The following is a 26,545-nucleotide window of genomic DNA, read 5'->3' as shown; positions in this document are numbered from 1 at the left end:
GGAGAGGAGAGGAGAGGAGAGAGAGGAGAGGAGAGGAGAGGAGAGGAGAGGAGAGGAGAGGAGAGGAGAGGAGAGGAGAGGAGAGGAGAGGAGAGGAGAGGAGTGGAGAGGAGATTAGATGAGATGAGAAGAGTGGAGATTAGATGAGAGGAGTGGAGAGGAGATTAGATGAGTGGAGAGGAGATTAGATGAGAAGAGAGGAGTGGAGAGGAGATTAGATGAGAGGAGAGGAGTGGAGAGGAGATTAGATGAGAAGAGAGGAGTGGAGAGGAGATTAGATGAGAGGAGAGGAGTGGAGAGGAGATTAGATGAGAAGAGAGGAGTGGAGAGGAGATTAGATTAGATGAGAGGAGTGGAGAGGAGATTAGATGAGAGGAGAGGAGTGAAGAGGAAATTAGATGAGAGGAGTGGAGAGGAGATTAGATGAGAGGAGAGGAGTGAAGAGGAGATTAGATGAGAAGAGAGGAGTGGAGATTAGATGAGAGGAGAGGAGTGGAGATTAGATTAGAAGAGAGGAGTGGAGAGGAGATTAGATGAGAGGAGAGGAGTGGAGAGGAGATTAGATGAGAGGAGTGGAGAGGAGATTAGATGAGAGGAGAGGAGTGAAGAGGAGATTAGATGAGATGAAAGGAGTGGAGATTAGATGAGAGGAGAGGAGTGGAGATTAGATTAGAAGAGAGGAGTGGAGAGGAGATTAGATGAGAGGAGTGGAGAGGAGATTAGATGAGAGGACACAGGGTTAATAATAGTCATGGAGTATGTCCCAAATTCCACATTATTCCTTATATAGTGCACTACTTTAGTAGTGGGCAAAAGAAGTGCACTATATGGAGAATAGGGTGACATTTGGGACATAACCATGGAGGTGTGCAGCACTGACACTTTCCATTCTCTCCCTTTAATCAAGGACTGACTCAGACTCTCTTGAGAGAGTGGGTGAAACTAAAGCTGGCTTTACATTGTGGAGGTGAATGACTGTCGTTCATACAGACCATCTGATCAAATCTAGAATCACCTCAACTGGACGGGTTCCGATTCGTCCGTTGTGTTTAGAACACTGGAACCTGTTCACAGAGGATTCTGACTAAATCTCGCCCAGTCATACTGCTAGACTGTTGAAATTCAGTCTAAATCACTCTACATTTTGTCAGATGGTCTGTTTGAACTCAACTTTAAAGAACCATTTTCATTTTCTAAGTGGATTGCAGATTCAAGAGAGAACTTCATTACATTATTATTCCCAGAGGAGGATAAAAAGAAGCTGCAGAATGATCAAAACCACTCATTCACAATGCACACTCAGCAGAATGCTATCCCAGTTCATGTGGACCACTTCAACACCAACCATAGAACTCCAATAGAGCTCATCGCACCAGGTCACTCAGAGTGCAGTCATAAAAATAGGTAATCTAGATCCGTCACGGCTCTGTACTCCACATCATCTACAGTAGCAGTAAAAAGTTTGGACACACCTACTCATTCAAGGGTTTTTCTTTATTTTTACTACTTTCTACATTGTAGAATTATAGTGAAGACATCAAAACTATGAAATAATGCATATGGAATCATGCAGTAACCAAAAAAGTGGTAAACAAATCAAAATATATTTTAGATTCTTCAAAGTAGTCACCCTTTGCCTTAATGACAGCTTTGTACACTCTTGGCATTCTCTCAACCAGCTTCATGAGGAATGCTTTACCAACAGCCTTGAAGGAGTTCCCACATATTCTGAGCACTTGTTGGCTGCTTTTCCTTCACTCTGCAGTCCAACTCATCCCAAATCTCAATTGGGTCGAGGTCGGGTGATTGTGGAGGCCAGGTCATCTGATGCAGCACTCCATCACTCTCCTTCTTGGTCAAATAGCCCTTACACAGCCTGGAGTCATGTTTTGTCCTGTTGATAGTCCCACTAAGCCCAAATGATAGTCCCACTAAGCCCAAACCAGATGGGATGGCATATCGCTGCAGAATGCTGTGGTAGCCAAGCTGGTTAAGTGTGCCTTGAATTCTAAATAAATCGCAGACAGTGTCACCAGCAAAGCACCCCCACACCATAACACCTCCTCCTCCATGCTTCATGGTGGGAACCACACATGCAGAGATCATCCGTTCACCTACTCTGCGTCTCACAAAGACACAGCGGTTGGAACCAAAAATCTCAAATTTGGACTCATCACCCACCAGTCTAATGTCCATTGCTCGTGTTTCTTGGCTCAAGCAAGTCTCTTCTTATTATTATTGGTGTCCTTTAGTAGTGGTTTCTTTGTAGCAATTCAACCATGAAGGCCTGATTCACGCAGTCTCCTCTGAACAGTTGATTTTGAGATGTGTTTGATACTTGAACTCTGTGAAGCATTTATTTGGGCTGAAATCTGAGGTGCAGTTAATTCTAATGAACTTATCCTCTGCAGCAGAGGTAACTCTGGGTCTTCCTTTCCTGTGGCGATCCTCATGAGAGCCAGTTTCATCATAGCGCTTGATGAACTGCACTTGACTGCACTTGAAGAAACTTTCAAATTTCTTGAAATGTTCTGGATTGACTGACCTTCATGTCTTAAAGTAATGATGGACTGTCGTTTCTCTTTGCTTATTTGAGCTGTTCTTGTCATAATATGGACTGGGTCTTTTACCTAATAGGGCTATCTTATGTATACCATCAATACCTTGTCACAACACAACTTATTCTCTCAAATGCATTAAGAAGGAAAGAAATTCCACAAATTAATGCATTTCAGGTGACTACCTCATGAAGCTGGCTGAGAGAATGCCAAGAGTGTGCAAAGCTGTCACCAAGGCAAAGGGTGGCTACTTTGAAGAATCTCAAATATAAAATATATTTTGATTGAACACTTTTTTGGTTACTATATGATTTAATATGTGTTATTTCATAGTTTTGATCCAAACTTTTGACTGTACATTCTATAATCTCAATTTCTAGGTGTAGTACAGGGTTATAGGCTGCCATAGATCAGAGACTAAAGGGTCCCAGTTGGAGGGGAAGTTGAGCAAGGCTGAATCACCCTCAGAGCAAGCCATCTATTCGTCATTATGCTCCCGAGTGGCGCAGCGGTCTAAGGCACTGCATCTCAGTGCAAGAGGTGTCACCATAGTACCTGGTTTGAATCCAGGCTGTATCATAGCTGGCTGTGATTGGGAGTCCCATATAGCGGTGCACAATAGGCCCAGTGCCGTCGGGGTTTGGACGGAGTAGACCGTCATTGTAAATAAGAATTTGTTCTTGACTGACTTGCCTAGTTAAATAAAGGTTAAATTAAGGAAAGGGGGATACCTAGTCAGTTGTACAACTGAATGTATTCAACTGAATGTGTCTTCCGCATTTAACCCAACCCCTCTGAACCAGAGAGGTGTGGGGGGCTGCCTTAATCCACATTAATCATTCATAATCATCATCATCATCGATGTTCAGAACCCTGACAAAGGCTGCCAGAGCATAACGCCTCCGTCTAGAGTGTTTTGAATCTATCTCGTCTTGCTGTGTTAACAGTACAGGCATCTTAACCCTTCCCACACAAGCCAGTGGGTTGGAGGTTATTTTGGAGGAGTTTTGCAATATGTTATTATATATATATATATATATATATATATATATATATATATATATATACACCATCTCTTCATAATCCCATGTCTCTCTCTCCCTCCCTCTCCCCCCTCCCACTCCCACTCCCTCTCCCTCCCCTCCTCCCTTCCTAGGCTACTATACAGTAAGTGAATGGAGGTGGATTAGCAACACTGCAGTGATGAGTCTGATCGAGACGCAAATGCTTGTATAAGACCATCAGCTAATCACAAAGAAGAAGAGAGAGAGAGATTGAGAAAAGAGAGAGAGGAAGAGAAAGAAAAAGAAAGAAAGAGAGAGGGAGGGAGAAAGAGATAGATAGACAGAGAGAGACAGAGAGATAGATAGACAGCGAGACAGAGAGAGAGAGACAGAGAGAGAGAGACAGAGAGAGAGAGATACAGAGAGAGAGAGATACAGAGAGAGAGATACAGAGAGAGAGAGATACAGAGAGAGAGAGATACAGAGAGAGAAAGACAAGAACTGGACAAGAGCCTGACACCCTCAGCAGACAGAGGGACAAACACCTACCTGGAGGTGACAGCATTTCCTCCCTTGTATGCCCCCCTAGACACAACTACGACAACAAAACCAACACAAACGGGTCAAAACTCCTGCAGCTCTGTCACACGCTGGATATGTTGATAGTCAATGGTAGGCTTCGAGGGGACTCCTACGGTAGGTACACCTATAGCTCATCTCTTGGCAGTAGTACTGTAGACTACTTTATCACTGACCTCAACCCAGAGTATCTCAGAGTGTTCACAGTCAGCCCACTGACACCCCTATCAGATCACAGCAAAATCACACTACTTGAACAGAGAAATACTCAACCATGAGGCATCAAAGCCAAAGGAACTGAATAATATTAAGAAATGCTATAGATGGAAGGAAAGTAGTGTGGAAACCTACCAAAAAACAATTAAGCAACAACACATTCAATCCCTTTTAGACAACTTCCTGGACAAAATGTTTCACTATAATAGTGAAGGTGTAAACTTGGCAGTAGAAAACCTAAACAGTATATTTGACCTCTCAGCTTCCCTATCAAATAAAACAATGTCAAGCAGACAACCTAAGAAAATTAACAACAATGACAAATGGTTTGATGAAGAACGCAAATACCTAAGAAAGAAATTGAGAAACCTGTCCAACCAAAAACATAGACACCCAGAAAACCTGAGCCTACGCCTTCACTATGGTGAATCACTAAAACAATACAGAAATACACTACGGAAAAAGAAGGAACAGCACGTCAGAAATCAGCTCAATGTAATTGAAGAATCCATAGACTCTAACCACTTCTGGGAAAATTGGAAAACACTAAGCAAACAACAACATGAAGAGTTATGTATCCAAAACAGAGATGTATGGATTAACCACTTCTCCAATCTTTTTGGTTCTATAACAAAGAACAAACAACAAAAACATATACATGATGAAATACAAATCTTAGAATCAACTATTAAAGACTACCAGAACCCACTGGATTCTCCAATTACATTGAATGAACTACAGGACAAAATACAATCCCTCCAACCCAAAAAGGCCTGTGGTGTTGATGGTATCCTAAATTATACAGACCACAAATTCCAATTAGCTATACTTAAACTCTTTAACATCATTCTCAGCTCTGGCATCTTCCCCAATATTTGGAACCAAGGACTGATCACCCCAATCCACAAAAGTGGAGACAAATTTGACCCCAATAACTACCGTGGGATGTGTGTCAACAGCAACCTTGGGAAAACCCTCTGCATTATCATTAACAGCAGACTTGTACATTTCCTCAGTGAAAACAATGTACAGAGCAAATGTCAAATTGGCTTTTTAACAAATTACCCTACAATAGACCACATATTTTAACCCTGCATACCCTAATTGACAAACAAACAAAACAAAGCAAAGCAAAGTCTTCTCATGCTTTGTTGATTTCAAAAAAGATTTTGACTCAATTTGGCATTAGGGCCTGTTATACAAATTGATGGAAAGTGGTGTTGGGGGAAAAACATACAACATTATCAAATCCATGTACACAAACAACAAGTGTGCGATTAAAATTGGCAAAAAACACACACATTTCTTTCCACAGGGCCATGGGGTGAGACAGGGATGCAGATTATCAATGAATTGGTGAGGGCACTAGAACAGTCTGCAGCACCGACCTCACCCTACTAGAATCTGAAGTCAAATGTCTACCGTTTGCTGATGATCTGGTGTTTCTGTCACCAACCAAGGAGGGCCTACAGCAGCACCTAGATATTCTGCACAGATTCTGTCAGATGTGGGCCCTTACAGCAAATCTCAGTAAGACAAAAATAATGGTGGTCCAAAAAAGGTCCAGTTGCCAGGACCACAAATACAAATTCCATCTAGACACCGTTGCCCTAGAGCACACAAAAAACTATACATACCTCGGCCTAAACATCAGCACCACAGGTAACTTCAACAAAGCTGTGGACGATCTCAGAGACAAGGCAAGAAGGGCCTTCTATGCCATCAAAAGGAACATAAAATTCAACTTACCAATTAGGATCTGGCTAAAAATACTTGAATCAGTTATAGAACCCATTGCTATAAAGATTTGCCCTTTATAGTTGTGAGGTCTGGGGTCTGCTTACCAACCAAGAATTGACAAAATGGGACAAACACCAAATTGAGATTCTGCATGCAGAATTCTGCAAAAATATCCTGTGTACAACGTAAAACACCAAATAATGCATGTAGAGCAGAATTAGGCTGATACCAACGAATTATTAAAATCCAGAAAAGAGAGGTTAAATTCTACTTCCACCGAAAAGGAAGCGATTCCCAAACCTTCCATAATAAAGCCCTCACCTACAGAGAGATGAACCTGCTGGTCCTGGGGCTCTGTTCACAAACACAAATAGACCCCACAAATAGACCCCAGGACAGCAACACAATTAGACCCAATCACGAGAATACAAAAAGATAATTACTTGACACATTGGAAAGAATTAACAAAAAAACTAGAATGCAATTTGGCCCAAAACAGAGAGTAGACAATGACAGAATACCTGACCACTGTGACTGACCCAAAATTAAGGAAAGCTTTGACAATGTACAGACTCAGTGAGCATAGCCTTGCTATTGAGAAAGGCTGATCTGGTTCTCAAGAGAAGACAGGCTATGTGCCTACTGCCCACAAAATGAGGTGGAAACTGAGGTGCACTTCCTAACCTTCTGCCAAATGTATGACTATATTAGAGACACATTTCCTCAGATGTCACAGACCCACAAAGAATTCCAAAACAAATCTAATGTTGATCAACTCCCATATCTATTGGGTGAAAAACCACAGTGTGCAATCACAGCAGCAAGATGTGTGACCTGTTGCCACAAGAAAAGGGCAACCAGTGAAGAACAAACACCATTGTAAATACAACTTATATTTATGTTAATTTATTTTCCATTTTGTTCTTTAACTATTTGATCTTTCGTGAGCTTAATTTTTACTGTACATTTTTATTTTATTTTTTCACTTTTGTTTACTATCTATTCCACTTGCTTTGGCAATGTAAACATATGTTCCCCATGCCAATAAAGCCTCTTACATTTTATTTCAATTAATTTAAAGAGAAATAAAGAAAGAGCAAGAGAGAAAGAAAGAGATAGAGATAAAGACAGCGAGAAAGAGAGAGAGAGAAAGAGAGAGAGAGACAAAATAGTGAAAGAGAGAGAAAAAGAAAGAAAGATAAAAAGAGAGAACGAGAGAGAAAGAGAGAGAAAGAGAGGCAGAGAGAGAGCGACGAATATAAACAGAGGGTGCATTAAAGGTAACTCACTTTGTTGGTCTCCCCACAGACTCCAGTTACCTACAAAGAAACAGAATTTTTAAGATGAATTATGAAACATGCTGAATATGACAATATCTAATTAATTTCATGGGTTTTAGAACACTTTAATTGAACTGTTTGCACTCATGGAATGTGTGTCTTACTGCATAGTATGCTGTGCTAAAGTAAGGGTGCTTTTAGGTACAGACTGCCATGCATTGTTATTGGTAGGAAATGTTTTCATGCCAACAAGGAGGCTAGTTTGCTGAGGTCTCTGTTTGTCTGAGTGTGTGTGTTTGTGTGCGCACGCATGTATGTGTGTAGGAAGACCCAGTGGGGGCTGGCTGTCAGACAGCTAGAGTCCTCGCCCGTCCCGCTCCACTCATCCCCTCCTCCTCCCCCTCCCCTTCGTGGTGTCAGTAAGTAGACAAACACTCTGACTGACACCATCAGAAGCATTCTGATTGACACCAACGGAAACACTGACTGACACCACCAGAAACACTGACTGACACCACCAGAAACACAGACTGACACCACCAGAAACACAGACTGACACCACCAGAAACACTCTGACTGACAACACCAGAAACACTCTGACTGACACCACCAGAAACACTCTGACTGACACCACCAGAAACACAGACTGACACCACCAGAAACACAGACTGACACCACCAGAAACAATGACTGACACCACCAGAAACAATGACTGACACCACCAGAAACACTCTGACTGACACCACCAGAAACAATGACTGACACCACCAGAAACACAGACTGACACCACCAGAAACACAGACTGACACCACCAGAAACAATGACTGACTCGCCCAGAAACACTCTGACTGACACCACCAGAAACACTCTGACTGACACCACCAGAAACAATGACTGACTCGCCCAGAAACACTCTGACTGACACCACCAGAAACACTCTGACTGACACCACCAGAAACAATGACTGACTCGCCCAGAAACACTCTGACTGACACCACCAGAAACATTGACTGACACCACCAGGAACATTGACGGACACCACCAGAAATACTGAATCCAGTAGAGATGCTTCTATATATTTAATACTCATATTGATGTTTCACTTTATCAATGTGGATACACCCAGACACACATGCAAATACACACGTGCATGTGCGCACACACACACACACACACACACACACACACACACACACACACACACACACACACACACACACACACACACACACACACTAGAGCAATACAAATATCAGACAAGCCCAGTGATTGGTGGATAACTCACAGCACTGTGTCCCTGGGACAGGAAGTGGTCTCTCCGGGTCTTCCTGGTACGAGTCCTGGTTAGTTATCTGAAATACATCACACATAATATTTTCCTCAGTCGGTAGCGCATGGAGCTTGCAGAGTCAAAGGTCATGGGTCCTGGGTCCTGCTGGGGCCACCCATACGTGAAAATATATGCATGCATGACTGTAAGTCGCTTTGGATAAAACGCCTCTACTGAATGGCATATATAATGGCATATGCAGTAAATATAACACACTGTATATCATTCAAATTCATTTTACTTTGTAATTAATAGAGGGTGAGCCATTACAGTTGAAGTTGGAAGTTTACATACACCTCAGCTAAATACATTTAAACTCAGTTTTTCACAATTCCTGACATTTAATCCTAGGAACAATTCCCTGGAAGTTTACATACACCTCAGCTAAATACATTTAAACTCAGTTTTTCACAATTCCTGACATTTAATCCTAGGAACAATTCAGGAACAATTCAGTTAGGATCACCACTTTATTTTAAGAATTTGAAATGCCAGAATAATAGTAGAGAGAATGATTTATTTCAGCTTTTATTTCTTTCATCACATTCCCAGTGGGTCAGAAGTTTACATACACTCAATTAGTATTTGGTAGCATTGCCTTTAAATTGTATAACTTGGGTCAAATGTTTCAGGTAGCCTTCCACAAGCTTCCCACAAGTTGGGTGAATTTTTTCCCATTCCTCCTGACAGAGCTGGTGTAACTGAGTCAGGTTTGTAGGCCTTCTTGCTCGCACATGATTTTTCAGTTCTGCCCACAAATTTTCTGTAGGATTGAAGCCATTTTGCCACAACTTTGGAAGTATGCTTGGGGTCATTGTCCATTTGGAAGACCCATTTGCGACCAAGCTTTAACTTTCTGACTGATGTCTTGAGATGTTGCTTCAATATATCCACATAATTTTCCATCCTCATGATGCCATCTATTTTGTGAAGTGCACCAGCCCCTCCTGCAGCAAAGCACCCCCACAACATGATGCTGCCACCCCCGTCCTTCATGGTTGGGATGGTGTTCTTCGGCTTGCAAGCATCCCCCTATTTTCCTCCAAACATAACGATGGTCATTATGGCCAAACAGTTCTATTTTTGTTTCATCAGACCAGAGGACATTTCTCCAAAAAGTATGATCTTTGACCCCATGTGCAGTTGCAAACCGTAGTCTGGCTTTTTTATGGCGGGTTTGGAGCAGTGGCTTCTTCCTTACTGAGCGGCCTTTCAGGTTATGTCGATATAGGACTCGTTTTACTGTGGATATAGATACTTTGTACCTGTTTCCTCCAGCATCTTCACAAGGTCCTTTGCTATTGTTCTGGGATTGATTTGCACTTTTCGCACCAAAGTACGTTCATCTCTAGGAGACAGAACGCGTCTCCTTCCTGAGCGGTGTGACGGATGCGTGGTCCCATGGTGTTTATACTTGCGTACTGTTGTTTGTACAGATGAACGTGGTACCTTCAGACATTTGGAAATGCTCCCAAGGATGAACCAGACTTGTAGAGGTCTACAAGTGTTTTTCTGAGGTCTTGGCTGATTTCTTTTGATTTTCCCATGATGTCAAGCAAAGAGGCACTGAGTTTGAAGGTAGGCCTTGAAATACATCCACAGGTACACCTCCAATTGACTCAAATGATGTCAATTAGCCTATCAGGAGCTTCTAAAGCCATGACATCATTTTATGGAATTTTCCAAGATGTTTAAAGGCACAGTCAATTTAGTGCATGTAAACTTCTGACCCACTGGAATTGTGATGCAGTGAATTATAAGTGAAATAATCTGTCTGTAAACAATTGTTGGAAAAATTACTTGTGTCATGCACAAAGTAGATGTCCTAACCGACTTGCCAAAACTATAGTTTGTTAACAAGAAATTTGTGGAGTGGTTGAAAAACGAGTTTTAATGACTCCAATCTAAGTGTATGTAAACTTCCGACTTCAACTGTATATGTGTTGGACAACAGCTTACATCCTGGTCTCTCATGGCATTGAGTTGCTCCAGTTTTTTGGCCCAATAGCGTGCCTCTTCCTCAGGGATATCTGAAAACAAGAGCCCAACAAAAACATCACAGCTGACCCGCACACACACATCTAGGTATGTATCCTCTCACCTGCACACACACATCTAGGTATGTACCCTCTTACACACACATCTAGGTATGTACCCTCTTTCACACACACACATCTAGGTATGTACCCTCACACACACATCTAGGTATGTACCCTCTCACACACACACATCTAGGTATGTACCCTCTCACACACACATCTAGGTTAGTACCCTCTCACCCGCACACACACATCTAGGTATGTACCCTCTCACACACACACACACACACACATCTAGGTATGTACCCTCTCACACACACATCTAGGTATGTACCCTCTCACCCGCACACACACATCTAGGTATGTACCCTCTCACACGCACACACACATCTAGGTATGTACCCTCTCACACACACACACATCTAGGTATGTACCCTCTCACACGCACACACACATCTAGGTATGTACCCTCTCACACACACACATCTAGGTATGTACCCTCTCACACACACATCTAGGTATGTACCCTCTCACACACACATCTAGGTATGTACCCTCTCACCCGCACACACACATCTAGGTATGTACCCTCTCACACACACACACATCTAGGTATGTACCCTCTCACACACACACATCTAGGTATGTACCCTCTCACATGCACACGCACACATCTAGGTATGTAGCCTCTCACATGCACACGCACACATCTAGGTATGTACCCTCTCACATGCACACACACACATCTAGGTATGTACCCTCTCACATGCACACGCACACACACATTTAGGTATGTACCCTCTCACATGCACACGCACACACACATCTAGGTATGTACCCTCTCACACGCACACACACATCTAGGTATGTACCCTCTCACATGCACACGCACATCTAGGTATGTACCCTCTCACATGCACACACACATCTAGGTATGTACCCTCTCACATGCACACGCACACACCACAACAATTAACATTAAGCTTTCCAACAGGCCTTTTACTTGGATAGCTTACATAAGTGATAACGCCCGAGAGCCGATGTTTGGAGGATATATTGGCACGAGTGTTGTTAGGCCCGAGACAACGGCTTAGAGGGCATTATCACTTTTATACAACGGGTTACCAATATATTCAAATAATGTTTTAATTTTAATTAAAACGTGCGAGACAGACGAGCCCCCGTGTTCCATGGACATACTGGCTGGCAACGTTCTAATCCCTTGCTTGCTAGCTAGCCAACTACGGCTAACGAATAGTCACGTCCAAAAGTGCAGCCAGAATAACAGCAAAGTGGCTGCAATGAGCTAATAAGGCACGATTTCGCCTCGAATAGTGCTATTTTTTAACCTTTATTTAACTTAGCAATTCAGTTATGAACAAATTATTAATTTCAATGACGGCCTAGGAACAGTGGGTTGACTGCCTTGTTCAGGCAGAACAACAGATTTGTACCTTGTCAGCTCGGGGACTCTAACCACTTGGCTACCTGCTGCTCTCATCAAGACACGGTTGTTCAGAGGAGCAAGCCTACAACACATCTACACAATCACCTCAACCTGAAGCTGGAGACTGCAAATCAGCAAATCGTTTGACCTGTTTTCAATGTTTTTTTAAATGGTATATATATCCATAAAAATTATGTCAGCTGATTCATGATTTCGACTGGCTGAGAAACGCTGCCTGCCTGTCTGTCTCGTCCCGACTCTCGACACGTTCATTACTATGGGACAGCAGGAGATTGAATATTGAAACAATGTTGCAAATGTCGCAGAGTGACAGACAGCAAGGTTTATACGAAGCTCAGCTGTTGAAAACAAAAGAAAGTTAGAATTTCTAAATGCTTTTTATAGTGGAGATCAAGTTTATAAATTGCCTGGCTGGGTTGATGAGACAGTGGATTGTGCAGTCAGATGGAACAGAGTAAATAGGCATTTTAACTTCATAGATTTAGCAGGTGGTAACTTGTGGAATAGGCACCGTCTGGAATCCGGTTTTAACCAATCAGCATTCAGGATTAGACCCACCCGTTGTATAAATACTACTAGCTGGTTAGAAGCTACTCTAGTGCACCCATTTCCCCCCAAACTATTACCACCAATCACAGTGAGATTGACTTTTCACCCAGAACCCCAGACCTTTAAATAACCTATTGGCTTGACTGTTGCGCAGTCAGACAGACAGACAGACAGACAGACAGAGTCATATCACCAGTATCTAGGGGATGAGAGGCAGTGTAAAATGACTCCTAATCAATGCTAGCAGAACAAATCCTGATTACGTTCACACAGGAAGCTAAAGGGAAGGACAGAAGCAGCCAACCTAGTGACACAGATCAGTGTGTTTCTATGGGGACACATGGAATGTAATTAAACAGCGTTGTATTCACTAGCAACGAAACGGAAGCAAATGGGCCAAAACCGGGAGGGACTACCAGGTCTTGTTCAATGAGAAACACTTGTTTTCATTTTCCATTGCAAAATGTTTTGTTACGTTGTACACTAATGAATATAAGACCCTGGATAACTCAGCTAAAGATCAGAATGTAGGTTCAGGTGTGATTATGTTCACATTAAGATGCTTCTCTGGCATGACTGTGTATGTGGAGTGTGGACAGTGACACGTACACATATGATTAGAGACATCTAATCTAATGTTTGCCCCTTTTAGAATCTGAGAGTGGAAGACTTACACTCTCGTCTCTAACATGTACGCTCGACATTTCCGAACAGTCCCAATACAAGTCAGAATGTTGAAGAAACTTCATTTTGACTTACTTGACCTGTTGTCTGCTGATTTTGTCCTCGTGTCGAAGGTAATCTGAGACAGAATATCCACAGGGAAGTATTATGAGCCCTTCTTTCAGTACGCTGGTATGCATATGGTTCTGTCAGTTTGTATTTCCGTTTTGTATTTTCAATACTAACACAATTTGCAAGCGACGTAAACATTTGCACAATATGTAGACAATGGCTGACCGTAGCCGAACCATAGACCCAACGTTGCCGACTTTTAATTTTCAGTAAAACGCAAGCACTTCCAGCTGATTGCTAGGAAATGTTCATCGGTTGACAATGTTCAGTTAAGTTGTTTACATATTATGCATCACAGCCATGGGTCAGGAGATTGAAAATACAAACTGGAAATATAAGCCGACAGAGCCGTATACAGACCGGTGCTACAACAACTCTGGTTAATAGTAATATTTTCCAGTGGACAATTTAACTCCAACTCCTACCGTCAAAAGTACCAACAACACGAACAAACAGTAAAGTGTTTTTAAATATAATTTCATTCAACACTCTGGCTTGTAGAGACCCCTGCGTCTTTTTTAGGGCGATTTCTTTCAGACTGAACATCCATGGGGTAACCATGGTAACAGTCTAGCATATTAGGCACATCTACTGTATTTTATCTACTGTATTTTATCTACTGTATTTTATCAACTGTATTTTAACTACTCTATTTTAACTACTGTATTATATCTACTGTATTTTATCTACTGTATTTTATCAACTGTATTTTAACTACTCTATTTTAACTACTGTATTATATCTACTGTATTTTATCAACTTTATTTTAACTACTCTATTTTAACTACTGTATTATATCTACTGTATTTTATCTACTGTATTTTATCAACTGTATTTTAACTACTCTATTTTAACTACTGTATTATATCTACTGTATTTTATCAACTTTATTTTAACTACTCTATTTTAACTACTGTATTTTAACTACTGTATTATATCTACTGTATTTTGAGATGTTTTGGGGGAATAAATTAGGGTCATTATTTCATTCATTAAGTTGTGTTTGTTCATCCATCCGTTAATAATTGTTTTGTTTATTAGTTTGTTAGTTATTTCATTGGTTCCCTCCCTCACTCACCCAGAGGCAGTTCAAAGCGTGTGTCCAGCAGCACCTGATGTAAAGTGGGGTCTTTGGTTCCACAGATATCGTTGTCCGCCATGATAACCTGGGAGTCCAGGGTTAGCCACTTCCCCGGACCCTCCTACACAATAGAAATAGAATGCATGAACCTGATACATTATCATTGTTAGTTTGTTAGTTAGAACCCCATTGTAACACTGTATACTAAAACATTAGCCTGGTCCCAGATCTGTTCGTGCTGTCTTACTGTCTCTTACAGTCATTGTCATGCAACTGACAACCAGTCTGTCCCTGGATCTTTCAACAGGTACTCATTCAGTGAGTCATTCTGATTTTACATTCCACTCATAGCTTCCATGGCTGATATCATTTATTATCCCAAGGAGTTCCTTGCCCCGGCTTAGGAAGTAAGTAGTACTATGCCAGTATGAGTTTTGGGGGTGTTGTGTACCTCGTTTGATTGGCGGATGCTGTGCAGGGGGATCCACACCGTGCCAACCATGGTGTCCCATATTAACCCTTTATTCCACATCTCCACCGTCAGCCCCAGGTCCAGCCTGTTAATCTCACTAGAGAGACCGAGACAGAGAGAGACAGAGAGAGAGACAAAGAGAGGGAGAAAGAGAGAGACACAGAGAGACAGAGAGTCAGAGACAGAGAGAGAAGACAGCACAGATATAATAGGGGAAAGACAGCAGGAGATAGAATGGGGAAAAGAGATACACAGAGGAGTTTGTGTCAGGAAGACAGGAATAAACTGAGTGGAAGGAGTGAGGGAGGGTTGGAGGGGAGGAGGAGGACGAGGAACTAGAGTAAACAGAGGCCGACCCAGAGTCAGAGAAAAGCCCAGGGTGGGACATACAAATGTGCTGTGTGATTGGGATTATTATATTTTTTCTCTCTCTAACACACACAGACACACACACACACAAATGACTTCTGGGTCTGACGGTAACAAATAGAAAACATGTCTCTATAAGAGAGAGTCTGGGAGAAATCTAACAAACAGCCTTTACAAGACAACAGGGAGTTATTAAAGAGAGAGACGGGGGAGAGGTAGAGAGCGAGGGGTAGAGAGCGAGGGGAGAGAGGGGAAGAGAGAGATGGGGGAGGAGAGAGATGGGGAAGGTGGGGGGGAATTTGGGGGATTGGGGGAGGGGAGATGCCCACAAGCCTCACAAGACTAGTCTGAAGGTAGCCGGGTACCAGTTTAAAAAATGAATGGGAGTATATATGGAGATAGTTTAGAGCCTAAAATAAGGAGTTAAATACATATAAAAAATAAATAAGGAATTATTTCCTGATCCTTCTTATACCTCTCAGATATAGGACAGACACTTAGGAACACACTTCCTTTAGTCCCCCCAAAAATCTATCTGTTTATCGATGTATGAAGCTGTAATTCAATACCTTTCTATGGGCTAATAGCAGTAAGGCCAAATTCAATGTTTCATCAACTATACAGTGCAAACCAATCCCAGTGCATTGCCTAAAACAGGGAATTTTTACTAGGATTTAATGTCAGGATTAAATGTACTAGGATTAAATGTCCTTTAATCCTGGTAAAAAATTCCCTGTTTTAAGTCAGTTAGGATCACCACTTTATTTTAAGAATGTGAAATGTCAGAATAATAGTAGAGAGAATGATTTATTTCAGCTTTTATTTCTTTCATCACATTCCCAGTGGGTCAGAAGTTTACATACACTCAATAAGTATTTGGTAGCATTGCCTTTAAATTGTTTAACTTGGGTCAAACGTTTCGGGTAGCCTTCCACAAGCATCCCACATTAATAAGTTGGGTGAATTTTGGCCCATTCCTCCTGACAGAGCTGGTGTAACTGAGTCAGGTTTGTAGGCCTCCTTGCTCTCACACGCTTCTTCAGTTCTGCCCACAAAATTTCTATAGGACTGAGGTCAGGGCTTTGTGATGGCCACTCCAATACCTTGACTTTGTTGTCCTTAAGCCGTTTGGCCACAACTTTGGAAATATGCTTGGGGTCATTGTCCATTTGGAAGACCTATTTGCAACCAAGCTTAACTTCCAGACTGATGTCTTGAGATGTTGCTTCAATATATCCACGTAATTTTCCTGCCTGATGATGCCATCTATTTTGTGACGTGCACCAGCCCCTCCTGCAGCAAAGCACCCCCACAACATGATGCTGCCACCCCCATGCTTCAGTGTTGGGATGGTGTTCTTCGGCTTGCAAGCATCCCCCTTTTTCCTCCAAACATAAGGATGGTCATTATGGCCAAACAGTCCTATTTTTGTTTCATCAGACCAGAGGACATTTCTCCAAAAAGTACAATCTTTGTCCCCATGTGCAGTTGCTTACCGTAGTCTGGCTTTTTTATGGCAGTTTTGGAGCAGTGGCTTCTTCCTTGCTGAGCGGCCTTTCAGGTTATGTCGATATATTACTTGTTTTACTGTGGATATAGATACTTTTGTACCTGTTTCATCCAGCATCTTGCACAAGGTCCTTTGCTGTTGTTCTGGGACTGATTTGCACTTTTCGCACCAAAGTACGTTCACCTCTAGGAGACAGAATGCATCTCCTTCCTGAGCGGTATGACGGCTGCGTGGTCCCATGGTGTTTATACTTGCGTACTATTGTTTGTACAGATGAACGTGGTACATTCAGGCATTTGGAAATTGCTCCCAAGGATGAACCAGACTTGTGGACGTCTACAATTTTTTTCCTGAGGTCTTGGCTGATTTACCTATGATGTCAAGCAAAGAGGCACTGAGTTTGAAGGTAGGCCAATTGACCTCCAATTAATCTGTCTGTAAACAATTGTTGCAAAAATGACTTGTGTCATGCACAAAGTAGATGTCCTAACTGACTTGCCAAAATTATAGTTTGTTAACAAGAAATTTGTGGAGTGGTTGAAAAACGAGTTTTAATGACTCCAACCTAAGTGTGTGTAAACTTCCGACTTCAACTGTAAATATTTTTGGGGTGACCCACTATGCTATTTATTTTCTGCATCTATGTCATATCGCTGAGTCTACCTTTATTTTAAAAAGATGGAGGCAAGATTTCCTGTCTGAGTAATGACTCTTTTTAAGAAAAGTGCCATTTTGATTAGTGCCCATAACTGTGGGAGGAGACTGGAAGCCATTACAGAGGGATCTGAGTTTAAGAGAGGAGACTGGAAGCCATTACAGAGGGATCTGAGTTTAAGGGAGGAGACTGGAAGCCATTACAGAGGGATTTGAGTTTAAGAGAGGAGACTGGAAGCCATTACAGAGGGATCTGAGTTTAAGAGAGGAGACTGGAATCCATTACAGAGGGATTTGAGTTTAAGAGAGGAGACTGGAAGCCATTACAGAGGGATTTGAGTTTAAGAGAGGAGACTGGAAGCCATTACAGAGGGATCTGAGTTTAAGAGAGGAGACTGGAAGCCATTACAGAGGGATTTGAGTTTAAGAGAGGAGACTGGAAGCCATTACAGAGGGATTTGAGTTTAAGAGAGGAGACTGGAAGCCATTACAGAGGGATCTGAGTTTAAGAGAGGAGACTGGAATCCATTACAGAGGGATTTGAGTTTAAGAGAGGAGACTGGAAGCCATTACAGAGGGATCTGAGTTTAAGAGAGGAGACTGGAAGCCATTACAGAGGGATTTGAGTTTAAGAGAGGAGACTGGAAGCCATTACAGAGGGATTTGAGTTTAAGAGAGGAGACTGGAAGCCATTACAGAGGGATCTGAGTTTAAGGGAGGAGACTGGAAGCCATTACAGAGGGATTTGAGTTTAAGAGAGGAGACTGGAAGCCATTACAGAGGGATCTGAGTTTAAGAGAGGAGACTGGAATCCATTACAGAGGGATTTGAGTTTAAGAGAGGAGACTGGAAGCCATTACAGAGGGATTTGAGTTTAAGAGAGGAGACTGGAAGCCATTACAGAGGGATCTGAGTTTAAGAGAGGAGACTGGAAGCCATTACAGAGGGATTTGAGTTTAAGAGAGGAGACTGGAAGCCATTACAGAGGGATTTGAGTTTAAGAGAGGAGACTGGAAGCCATTACAGAGGGATCTGAGTTTAAGAGAGGAGACTGGAATCCATTACAGAGGGATTTGAGTTTAAGAGAGGAGACTGGAAGCCATTACAGAGGGATCTGAGTTTAAGAGAGGAGACTGGAAGCCATTACAGAGGGATCTGAGTCATAGCTAAGGCCTTCTGTGGTTCAACACTGTTACAATGCCAAACACCTCGCACCATCACACCAGCAGCCCACAGGACACTAATCTGCAGTCAACCAGCCTGCCTACTGCTGCATGTTTCATAACCCACTAGTTTTTATTTTACCTTTATTTAACTATGCAAGTCAGTTTTAAGAACAAATTCTGATTTTCAATGACGGCCTAGGAACAGTGATTTAACTGCCTTGTTCAGGGGCAGAACGACAGATTTTTACCTTGTCAGCTCAGGGATTTGATCTTGCAACCTTTTGGTTACAAGTCCAACGCTCTAACCACTAGGCTACCTGCCGCACTAGTAAGCATAATACTCACCAGTCAAACTAGTATACACTCACTGGCTACCACACTACTCACCAGTGAAACTAGTATACACTCACTGGCTACTACACTACTCACCAGTCAAACTAGTATACACTCACTGGCTACCACACTACTCACCAGTCAAACTAGTATACACTCACTGGCTACCACACTACTCACCAGTCAAACTAGTATACACTCACTGGCTACCACACTACTCACCAGTGAAACTAGTACACACTCACTGGCTACCACACTACTCACCAGTCAAATTAGTATACACTCACTGGCTACCACACTACTCACCAGTCAAACTAGTATACACTCACTGGCTACCACACTACTCACCAGTCAAACTAGTATACACTCACTGGCTACCACACTACTCACCAGTCAAACTAGTATACACTCACTGGCTACCACACTACTCACCAGTCAAACTAGTATACACTCACTGGCTACCACACTACTCACCAGTCAAACTAGTATACACTCACTGGCTACCACACTACTCACCAGTCAAACTAGTATACACTCACTGGCTACCACAGATGGTTATGTAATGTAGGAGTATATATAATTTAGGAGATGGTTATGTAATGTAGGAGTATATATAATGTAGGAGATGGTTATGTAATGTAGGAGTATATGTAATGTAGGAGATGGTTATGTAATGTAGGAGTATATGTAATGTAGGAGATGGTTATGTAATGTAGGAGTATATATAATGTAGGAGATGGTTATGTAATGTAGGAGTATATATAATGTAGGAGATGGTTATGTAACGTAGGAGATGGTTATATAACGTAGGAGATGGTTATGTAATGTAGGAGATGGTTATGTAATGTAGGAGTATATGTAATGTAGGAGATGGTTATGTAATGTAGGAGTATATATAATGTAGGAGATGGTTATGTAATGTAGGAGATGGTTATGTAACGTAGGAGATGGTTATGTAATGTAGGAGATGGTTATGTAATGTAGGAGATGGTTATGTAATGTAGGAGATGGTTATGTAACGTAGGAGATGGTTATGTAATGTAGGAGATGGTTATGTAATGTAGGAGACGGTTATGTAATGTAGGAGATTGTTATGTAATGTAGGAGTATATATAATGTAGGAGATGGTTATGTAACGTAGGAGATGGTTATGTAACGTAGGAGATGGTTATGTAATGTAGGAGATGGTTATGTAATGTAGGAGATGGTTATGTAATGTAGGAGATTGTTATGTAATGTAGGAGATGGTTATGTAATATAGGAGTATATGTAATGTAGGAGATGGTTATGTAATGTAGGAGTTGGTTATGTAATGTAGGAGATGGTTATGTAATGTAGGAGATGGTTATGTAATGTTGGAGATGGTTATGTAATGTAGGAGATGGTTATGTAATGTAGGAGATGGTTATGTAATGTAGGAGATGGTTATGTAATGTAGGAGATGGTTATGTAATGTTGGAGATGGTTATGTAATGTAGGAGATGGTTATGTAATGTAGGAGATGGTTATGTAATGTAGGAGTATATATAATGTAGGAGATGGTTATGTAACGTAGGAGATGGTTATGTAATGTAGGAGATGGTTATGTAATGTAGGAGATGGTTATGTAATGTAGGAGTATATATAATCTAGGAGATGGTTATGTAATGTAGGAGTATATGTAATGTAGGAGATGGTTATGTAATGTAGGAGATGGTTATGTAATGTAGGAGATGGTTATGTAATGTTGGAGATGGTTATGTAATGTAGGAGTATATATAATGTAGGAGATGGTTATGTAATGTAGGAGTATATGTAATGTAGGAGATGGTTATGTAATGTAGGAGATGGTTATGTAATGTAGGAGATGGTTATGTAATGTAGGAGATTGTTATGTAACGTAGGAGATGGTTATGTAATGTAGGAGATGGTTATGTAACGTAGGAGATGGTTATGTAACGTAGGAGATGGTTATGTAATATAGGAGTATATGTAATGTAGGAGATGGTTATGTAATGTAGGAGATGGTTATGTAACGTAGGAGATGGTTATGTAATGTAGGAGATGGTTATGTAATGTAGGAGATGGTTATGTAATGTAGGAGATGGTTATGTAATATAGGAGTATATGTAATGTAGGAGATGGTTATGTAATGTAGGAGTTGGTTATGTAATGTAGGAGTTGGTTATGTAATGTAGGAGTATATATAATGTAGGAGATGGTTATGTAATGTAGGAGATGGTTATGTAATGTAGGAGATGGTTATGTAATGTAGGAGATGGTTATGTAATGTAGGAGTTGGTTATGTAATGTAGGAGTATATATAATGTAGGAGATGGTTATGTAATGTAGGAGATGGTTATGTAATGAAAGAGGAGGAAGAGAAAGATGAGGGAAGATAAGGAAACAGTAGGAGGAGAAACAGGAGGAGGAAGAAGGGAGGAAGTAAGAGATCAAGAAGCAACGGGGAGGAAGAGGATAAGGAGGAGAGGAGAGAGAGAGGAGCTGGTAGAAAGAGGATAAGGAAGAGAGGAGATAGAGAAAATATCTGGGAGGAAGATGATAAGGAGGAGAGGAGAGAAAAAGGAGCTGGGAGGAAGAGGATAAGGAGGAGAGGAGAGCGAGAGGAGCTGGTAGAAAGAGGATAAGGAAGAGAGGAGATAGAGAAAATATCTGGGAGGAAGATGATAAGGAGGAGAGGAGAGAAAAAGGAGCTGGGAGGAAGAGGATAAGGAGGAGAGAGAGGAGCTGGGATGAAGAGGATAAGGAGGAGAAAGAGAGAGAGGAGCTGGGAGGAAGAGGATAAGGAGGAGAGAGAGGAGCTGGTAGGAAGAGGATAATGAGGAGAGAGAGAGAGAGGAGCTGGTAGGAAGAGGATAAGGAGGAGAGAGAGAGAGAGGAGCTGGTAGGAAGAGGATAAGGAGGAGAGAGAGAGAGAGGAGCTGGTAGGAAGAGGATAAGGAGGAGAGAGAGAGGATGGAGGAGAGAGAGAGAGAGAGGAGCTGGTAGGAAGAGGATAAGGAGGAGAGAGAGAGGAGCTGGTAGGAAGAGGATAAGGAGGAGAGAGAGAGAGAAGCGCTGGAAGGAAGAGGATAAGGAGGAGAGAGAGAGAGAGGAGCTGGGAGGAAGAGGATAAGGAGGAGAGAGAGAGAGAGGAGCTGGGAGGAAGAGGATAAGGAGGAGAGGAGAGCGAGAGGAGCTGGTAGAAAGAGGATAAGGAAGAGAGAGAGAGAAAGATAGGAGCTGGGAGGAAGAGGATAATGAGGAGAGAGAGAGAGAGGAGCTGGTAGGAAGAGGATAAGGAGGAGAGAGAGAGAGAGGAGCTGGTAGGAAGAGGATAAGGAGGAGAGAGAGAGGATGGAGGAGAGAGAGAGAGAGAGGAGCTGGTAGGAAGAGGATAAGGAGGAGAGAGAGAGGAGCTGGTAGGAAGAGGATAAGGAGGAGAGAGAGAGAGAAGCGCTGGAAGGAAGAGGATAAGGAGGAGAGAGAGAGAAAGATAGGAGCTGGGAGGAAGAGGATAAGGAGGAGAGAGAGAGGAGCTGGGAGGAAGAGGATAAGGAGGAGAGAGAGAGAGGAGCTGGGAGGAAGAGGATAAGGAGGAGAGAGAGAGAGAGAGGAGCTGGGAGGAAGAGGATAAGGAGGAGAGAGAGAGAGAGAGAGAGAGAGGAACTGGGAGGAAGAGGATAAGGAGGAGAGAGAGAGATAGAGAGAGAGGAGCTGGTAGGAAGAGGATAAGGAGGAGAGAGAGGAGGAGGAGAGAGAGGAGCTGGTAGGAAGAGGATAAGGAGGAGAGAGAGAGATAGAGAGAGAGGAACTGGGAGGAAGAGGATAAGGAGGAGAGAGAGAGATAGAGAGAGAGGAGCTGGTAGGAAGAGGATAAGGAGGAGAGAGAGGAGGAGGAGAGAGAGGAGCTGGTAGGAAGAGGATAAGGAGGAGAGAGAGAGATAGAGAGAGAGGAACTGGGAGGAAGAGGATAAGGAGGAGAGAGAGAGATAGAGAGAGAGGAGCTGGTAGGAAGAGGATAAGGAGGAGAGAGAGGAGGAGGAGAGAGAGGAGCTGGTAGGAAGAGGATAAGGAGGAGAGAGAGAGATAGAGAGAGAGGAACTGGGAGGAAGAGGATAAGGAGGAGAGAGAGAGATAGAGAGAGAGGAACTGGGAGGAAGCCCATGTGGAGAGGGAGGAGGAGTGAGTGACAGCGGTACCGAGGGAGAAGAGATGAAATAATGGATGAGGGAGCAGGAGGGAAAAGGAGGTAGAGATAAAGCGATGGAAAGACATTAAACAATAAAGAGGATAAAGAAAGATGGTCAATATAAGAGGAATTCAGAGACGTGAAGGAGTGACAAAAAAGGACATAGAGATGGAGAGAATGGTGAAGAGAGGGAGATGGAGTCTTAGAAAGAGAGAGGACTCACAACATGAAGTCCTGCTCCCAGCTGGGCAGGCTTCCCCGGACAGCGATGGTTGTGCTCTTCACATTTTGCACCTTCAGGGTCACATACGTGTTGAACTTCTCTGTGAGTGAGAGAGAGAAAGACCTGAATTACTCTGTGAGGGAGAGAGAGAAACAACTTAACTTCTCTTTGAGGGGTAGAGTGAGAAAGTATAGAAATATCTGAATTACTCTGTGAGGGGTAGAGTCAGAAATATCTGAATTACTCTGTGAGGAGTAGAGTGATAAAGAACTGAATTTATCTGTGAAGGGGTAGAGAGTGGAAGAACTGAATTTATCTGAGGGGTAGAGTGAAAGAACTGAATTACTCTGTGAGGGGTAGAGAGTGAAATAACTGAATTTATCTGTGAGGGGTAGAGAGTGAAAGAACTGAATTTATCTGTTAGGGGTAGAGAGTGAAAGAACTGAATTTATCTGTGAGGGGTAGAGAGTGAAAGAACTGAATTTATCTGTGAGGGGTAGAGAGTGAAAGAACTGAATTTATCTGTGAGGGGTAGAGAGTGAAAGAACTGAATTTATCTGTGAGGGGTAGAGAGTGAAAGAACTGAATTTATCTGTGAGGGGTAGAGAGTGAAAGAACTGAATTTATCTGTGAGGGGTAGAGAGTGAAAGAACTGAATTTATCTGTGAGGGGTAGAGAAAGAAACAACTGAAGAGGAGAGGAAAGAAATGCTCCATATAAGAACTCTAGTCAGAGAAGTTGGCTGAAACACAGATCTAGGACCAGGGCAGGAGTTTTTCCTCAGCACATGACCTGACCAGCCTCACATGATCAGGTAAACTCCTGTCCCTATAAAACATAGCTAGCAAGTTTTCCCCAACCCAGTCCTGTTTTGTATATTCTATTTCCAGGTTCCCAGCAGCACATACCTTGGGCTCCATCCAGCTTGGCTTTCTTCACTGTGAAAACACAGAGAAGAACACAGTCACACAGGGCAACACCATCTGTCGACAGAACTCTTACATACAGAACATAACATGCTGGAGCTGTTAACCCCCAAAATGGGTTCCAGTTTGCTGTTTTGTGGTTGTCACTAGTTACCACAACCGCAAAGTAAAAACTGTCTATAAAAAATGATTTAAGGTTAGGGTTAGGCATAAGATTAGCAGTGTGGCTAAGGTTAGGGCTAGGTTTAAAATCACATTTTAAGAAGATACATTGTAGAAATAGGAACGGTTTATGACATTGTGGCTGTGGTAACTTGTGACAACCCTGTTTTGTGGGCAGTTCTCATGTTGGATAATTTCTCTGGATCTCTGGAAAGTTGGATGGTGGTATAATTCCACGCGATTTCCTGTACCTGTGAAAACTTGTTCTACTAAGCTATATGGAATTGTTTTAAGAACGTCATACCAAGAATCATGTTGCTATTTGATTTAGAAGTATAAAAAAATATATATTAAAAAATGTGTTACATTTTTATGGACCTTACTGCTATTAGCCCATACAAACACATTGAATAAAAGGCGCTGCATGGCCAATCCGTGGTCTGCATTGGTCATGCAGCATTTATGGTGATACTGCCTCTGCAGAAGTCAGGGCATTCATACTGCTTGCTCTTCACGGGGCAGCGCAGAACTATTGTGAAGGAAGTTGTCAAGGAAGTGAGTTTGTGTTTATACAGGACCTCGCGTCGTCACCTACCGTCAACCAATCATGTTAATGTGGAGCTAGACAGAGCCCTCCGCATTGTTCCAACATTTGAAAGGTGCACAGTGATGCGATACGGAGCTCACTTTGGACTCTGCATGCCTCCCGAGGCTCCGCAATTGCGTCACGCCATCGATACGGCGCCTCCGACCACATTTTCGGATAAAGCATAAATTGGCTTTAACATTGAACAACAGATAGTCCCCCCCGAAAAATGTAAAGGAAGTTTGTTTCAAAGTGTCTGTCCTATATCTGAGAGGTATAAGAAAGATCAGGATGTATCCATGTATTTAAGCCCTTGTTTTTGGGACTAAACAGTCTCCATATATACTGTACTTCCATCATTTTTTTCAACTAGTACCGGGAGACCTTCAGACGAGTCTTGTGAGCCTGTTGGCGTCCTAGAGCAAAACAACCTAAATATAGGTGTTTGTGAGAGTCTCACCATTCCACAGAGGGGCCATATGAGTGTGTAGCCCAAACATGTTCGGACACTATAAACAGAAGTTGGCAAATTGGCTGTACCGACTTCAGACGAGTCCCAAGACGCTTGTGGGAGTCGTAGAGAAGGACGGAGAACACCATCGTGGTCGCGAGAGTCTCATCTTTCCATAGAGGGGTCATTATAGTTGTTTTTATTGATTCATGTACTGCATTGCTGAGGGAGCTTGCACATTCCGGCTGTAAACTGTGTATGTGACGAGTACATTTCATTTGATGCTCCTCAATACTTCCTCCACTAGATCACAGTTTCAGCCAGGTAGGATACATAGTGGAAACAAATGGAGTTGGGTTGGATATAGGGATGATAGGTTACAGTATTTCTCCCAATCTTCTGTTTTCATTGTGTTGGTCAATTGTTAAATAGTACAGCATTTATTCCAATTCAAAATAGTTGTGCAAAATATTTAACTCATCAGAGTTGTATAATAGTTTATTATTATTTTGTTATTGTTATTGCTATTAGTAAAGTGACTAAGACTTACACATTTGAGAATAAATGTTATTTATTTGTGTCATTTAATTGGCCATTAAGACATCTATTCCTTCTATGCATCTAAATAATAAAAGTCATAATTTGTCAACGAATCTGTGACTGCGGTTGTGGCCCCAAAAAATGTTGGCCGCACTTTTTTTTGTTTGAGCACATGCACCCCAAAAGGTCTGTGGCTGGCCATGATGGCTGCCATCATCTGAGGACATTAGCTGATTAGGCTACCACGGTCCTGTTGTCTCTTGGACCAAAGTGAGTTCTTTATTTGTTAATCTGATGTTTTGTTTACTATATACTTTGATTTGTTTCATAGTCTACCTACTTA

General features: G+C 42.2%; 1 protein-coding gene across 1 annotated transcript in view; it reads right to left on the bottom strand.

Moving 5' to 3' along the window:
- The window catches only part of LOC106569526 (protein unc-13 homolog A), a 114,752-nt gene that overhangs the window by 77,304 nt on the left and 10,903 nt on the right, over positions 1-26,545 (bottom strand). Inside the window, exons 2-8 of the mRNA XM_082960977.1 lie at positions 24,446-24,475; positions 23,538-23,637; positions 15,091-15,208; positions 14,637-14,760; positions 10,667-10,737; positions 8,663-8,729; positions 7,387-7,416 (exon numbers count right to left, since the gene is read on the bottom strand). Of these exons, the coding sequence (XP_082817103.1) occupies positions 7,387-7,416; positions 8,663-8,729; positions 10,667-10,737; positions 14,637-14,760; positions 15,091-15,208; positions 23,538-23,637; positions 24,446-24,475 (540 nt within the window). The remainder of the gene's footprint in view (positions 1-7,386; positions 7,417-8,662; positions 8,730-10,666; positions 10,738-14,636; positions 14,761-15,090; positions 15,209-23,537; positions 23,638-24,445; positions 24,476-26,545) is intronic.

This window comes from Salmo salar, chromosome 14 (genome assembly GCF_965601325.2).
Source record: "Salmo salar chromosome 14, fSalSal1, whole genome shotgun sequence".
NCBI lineage: Eukaryota > Metazoa > Chordata > Actinopteri > Salmoniformes > Salmonidae > Salmo > Salmo salar.
This window is presented reverse-complemented; position numbering and strand designations above follow the sequence as displayed.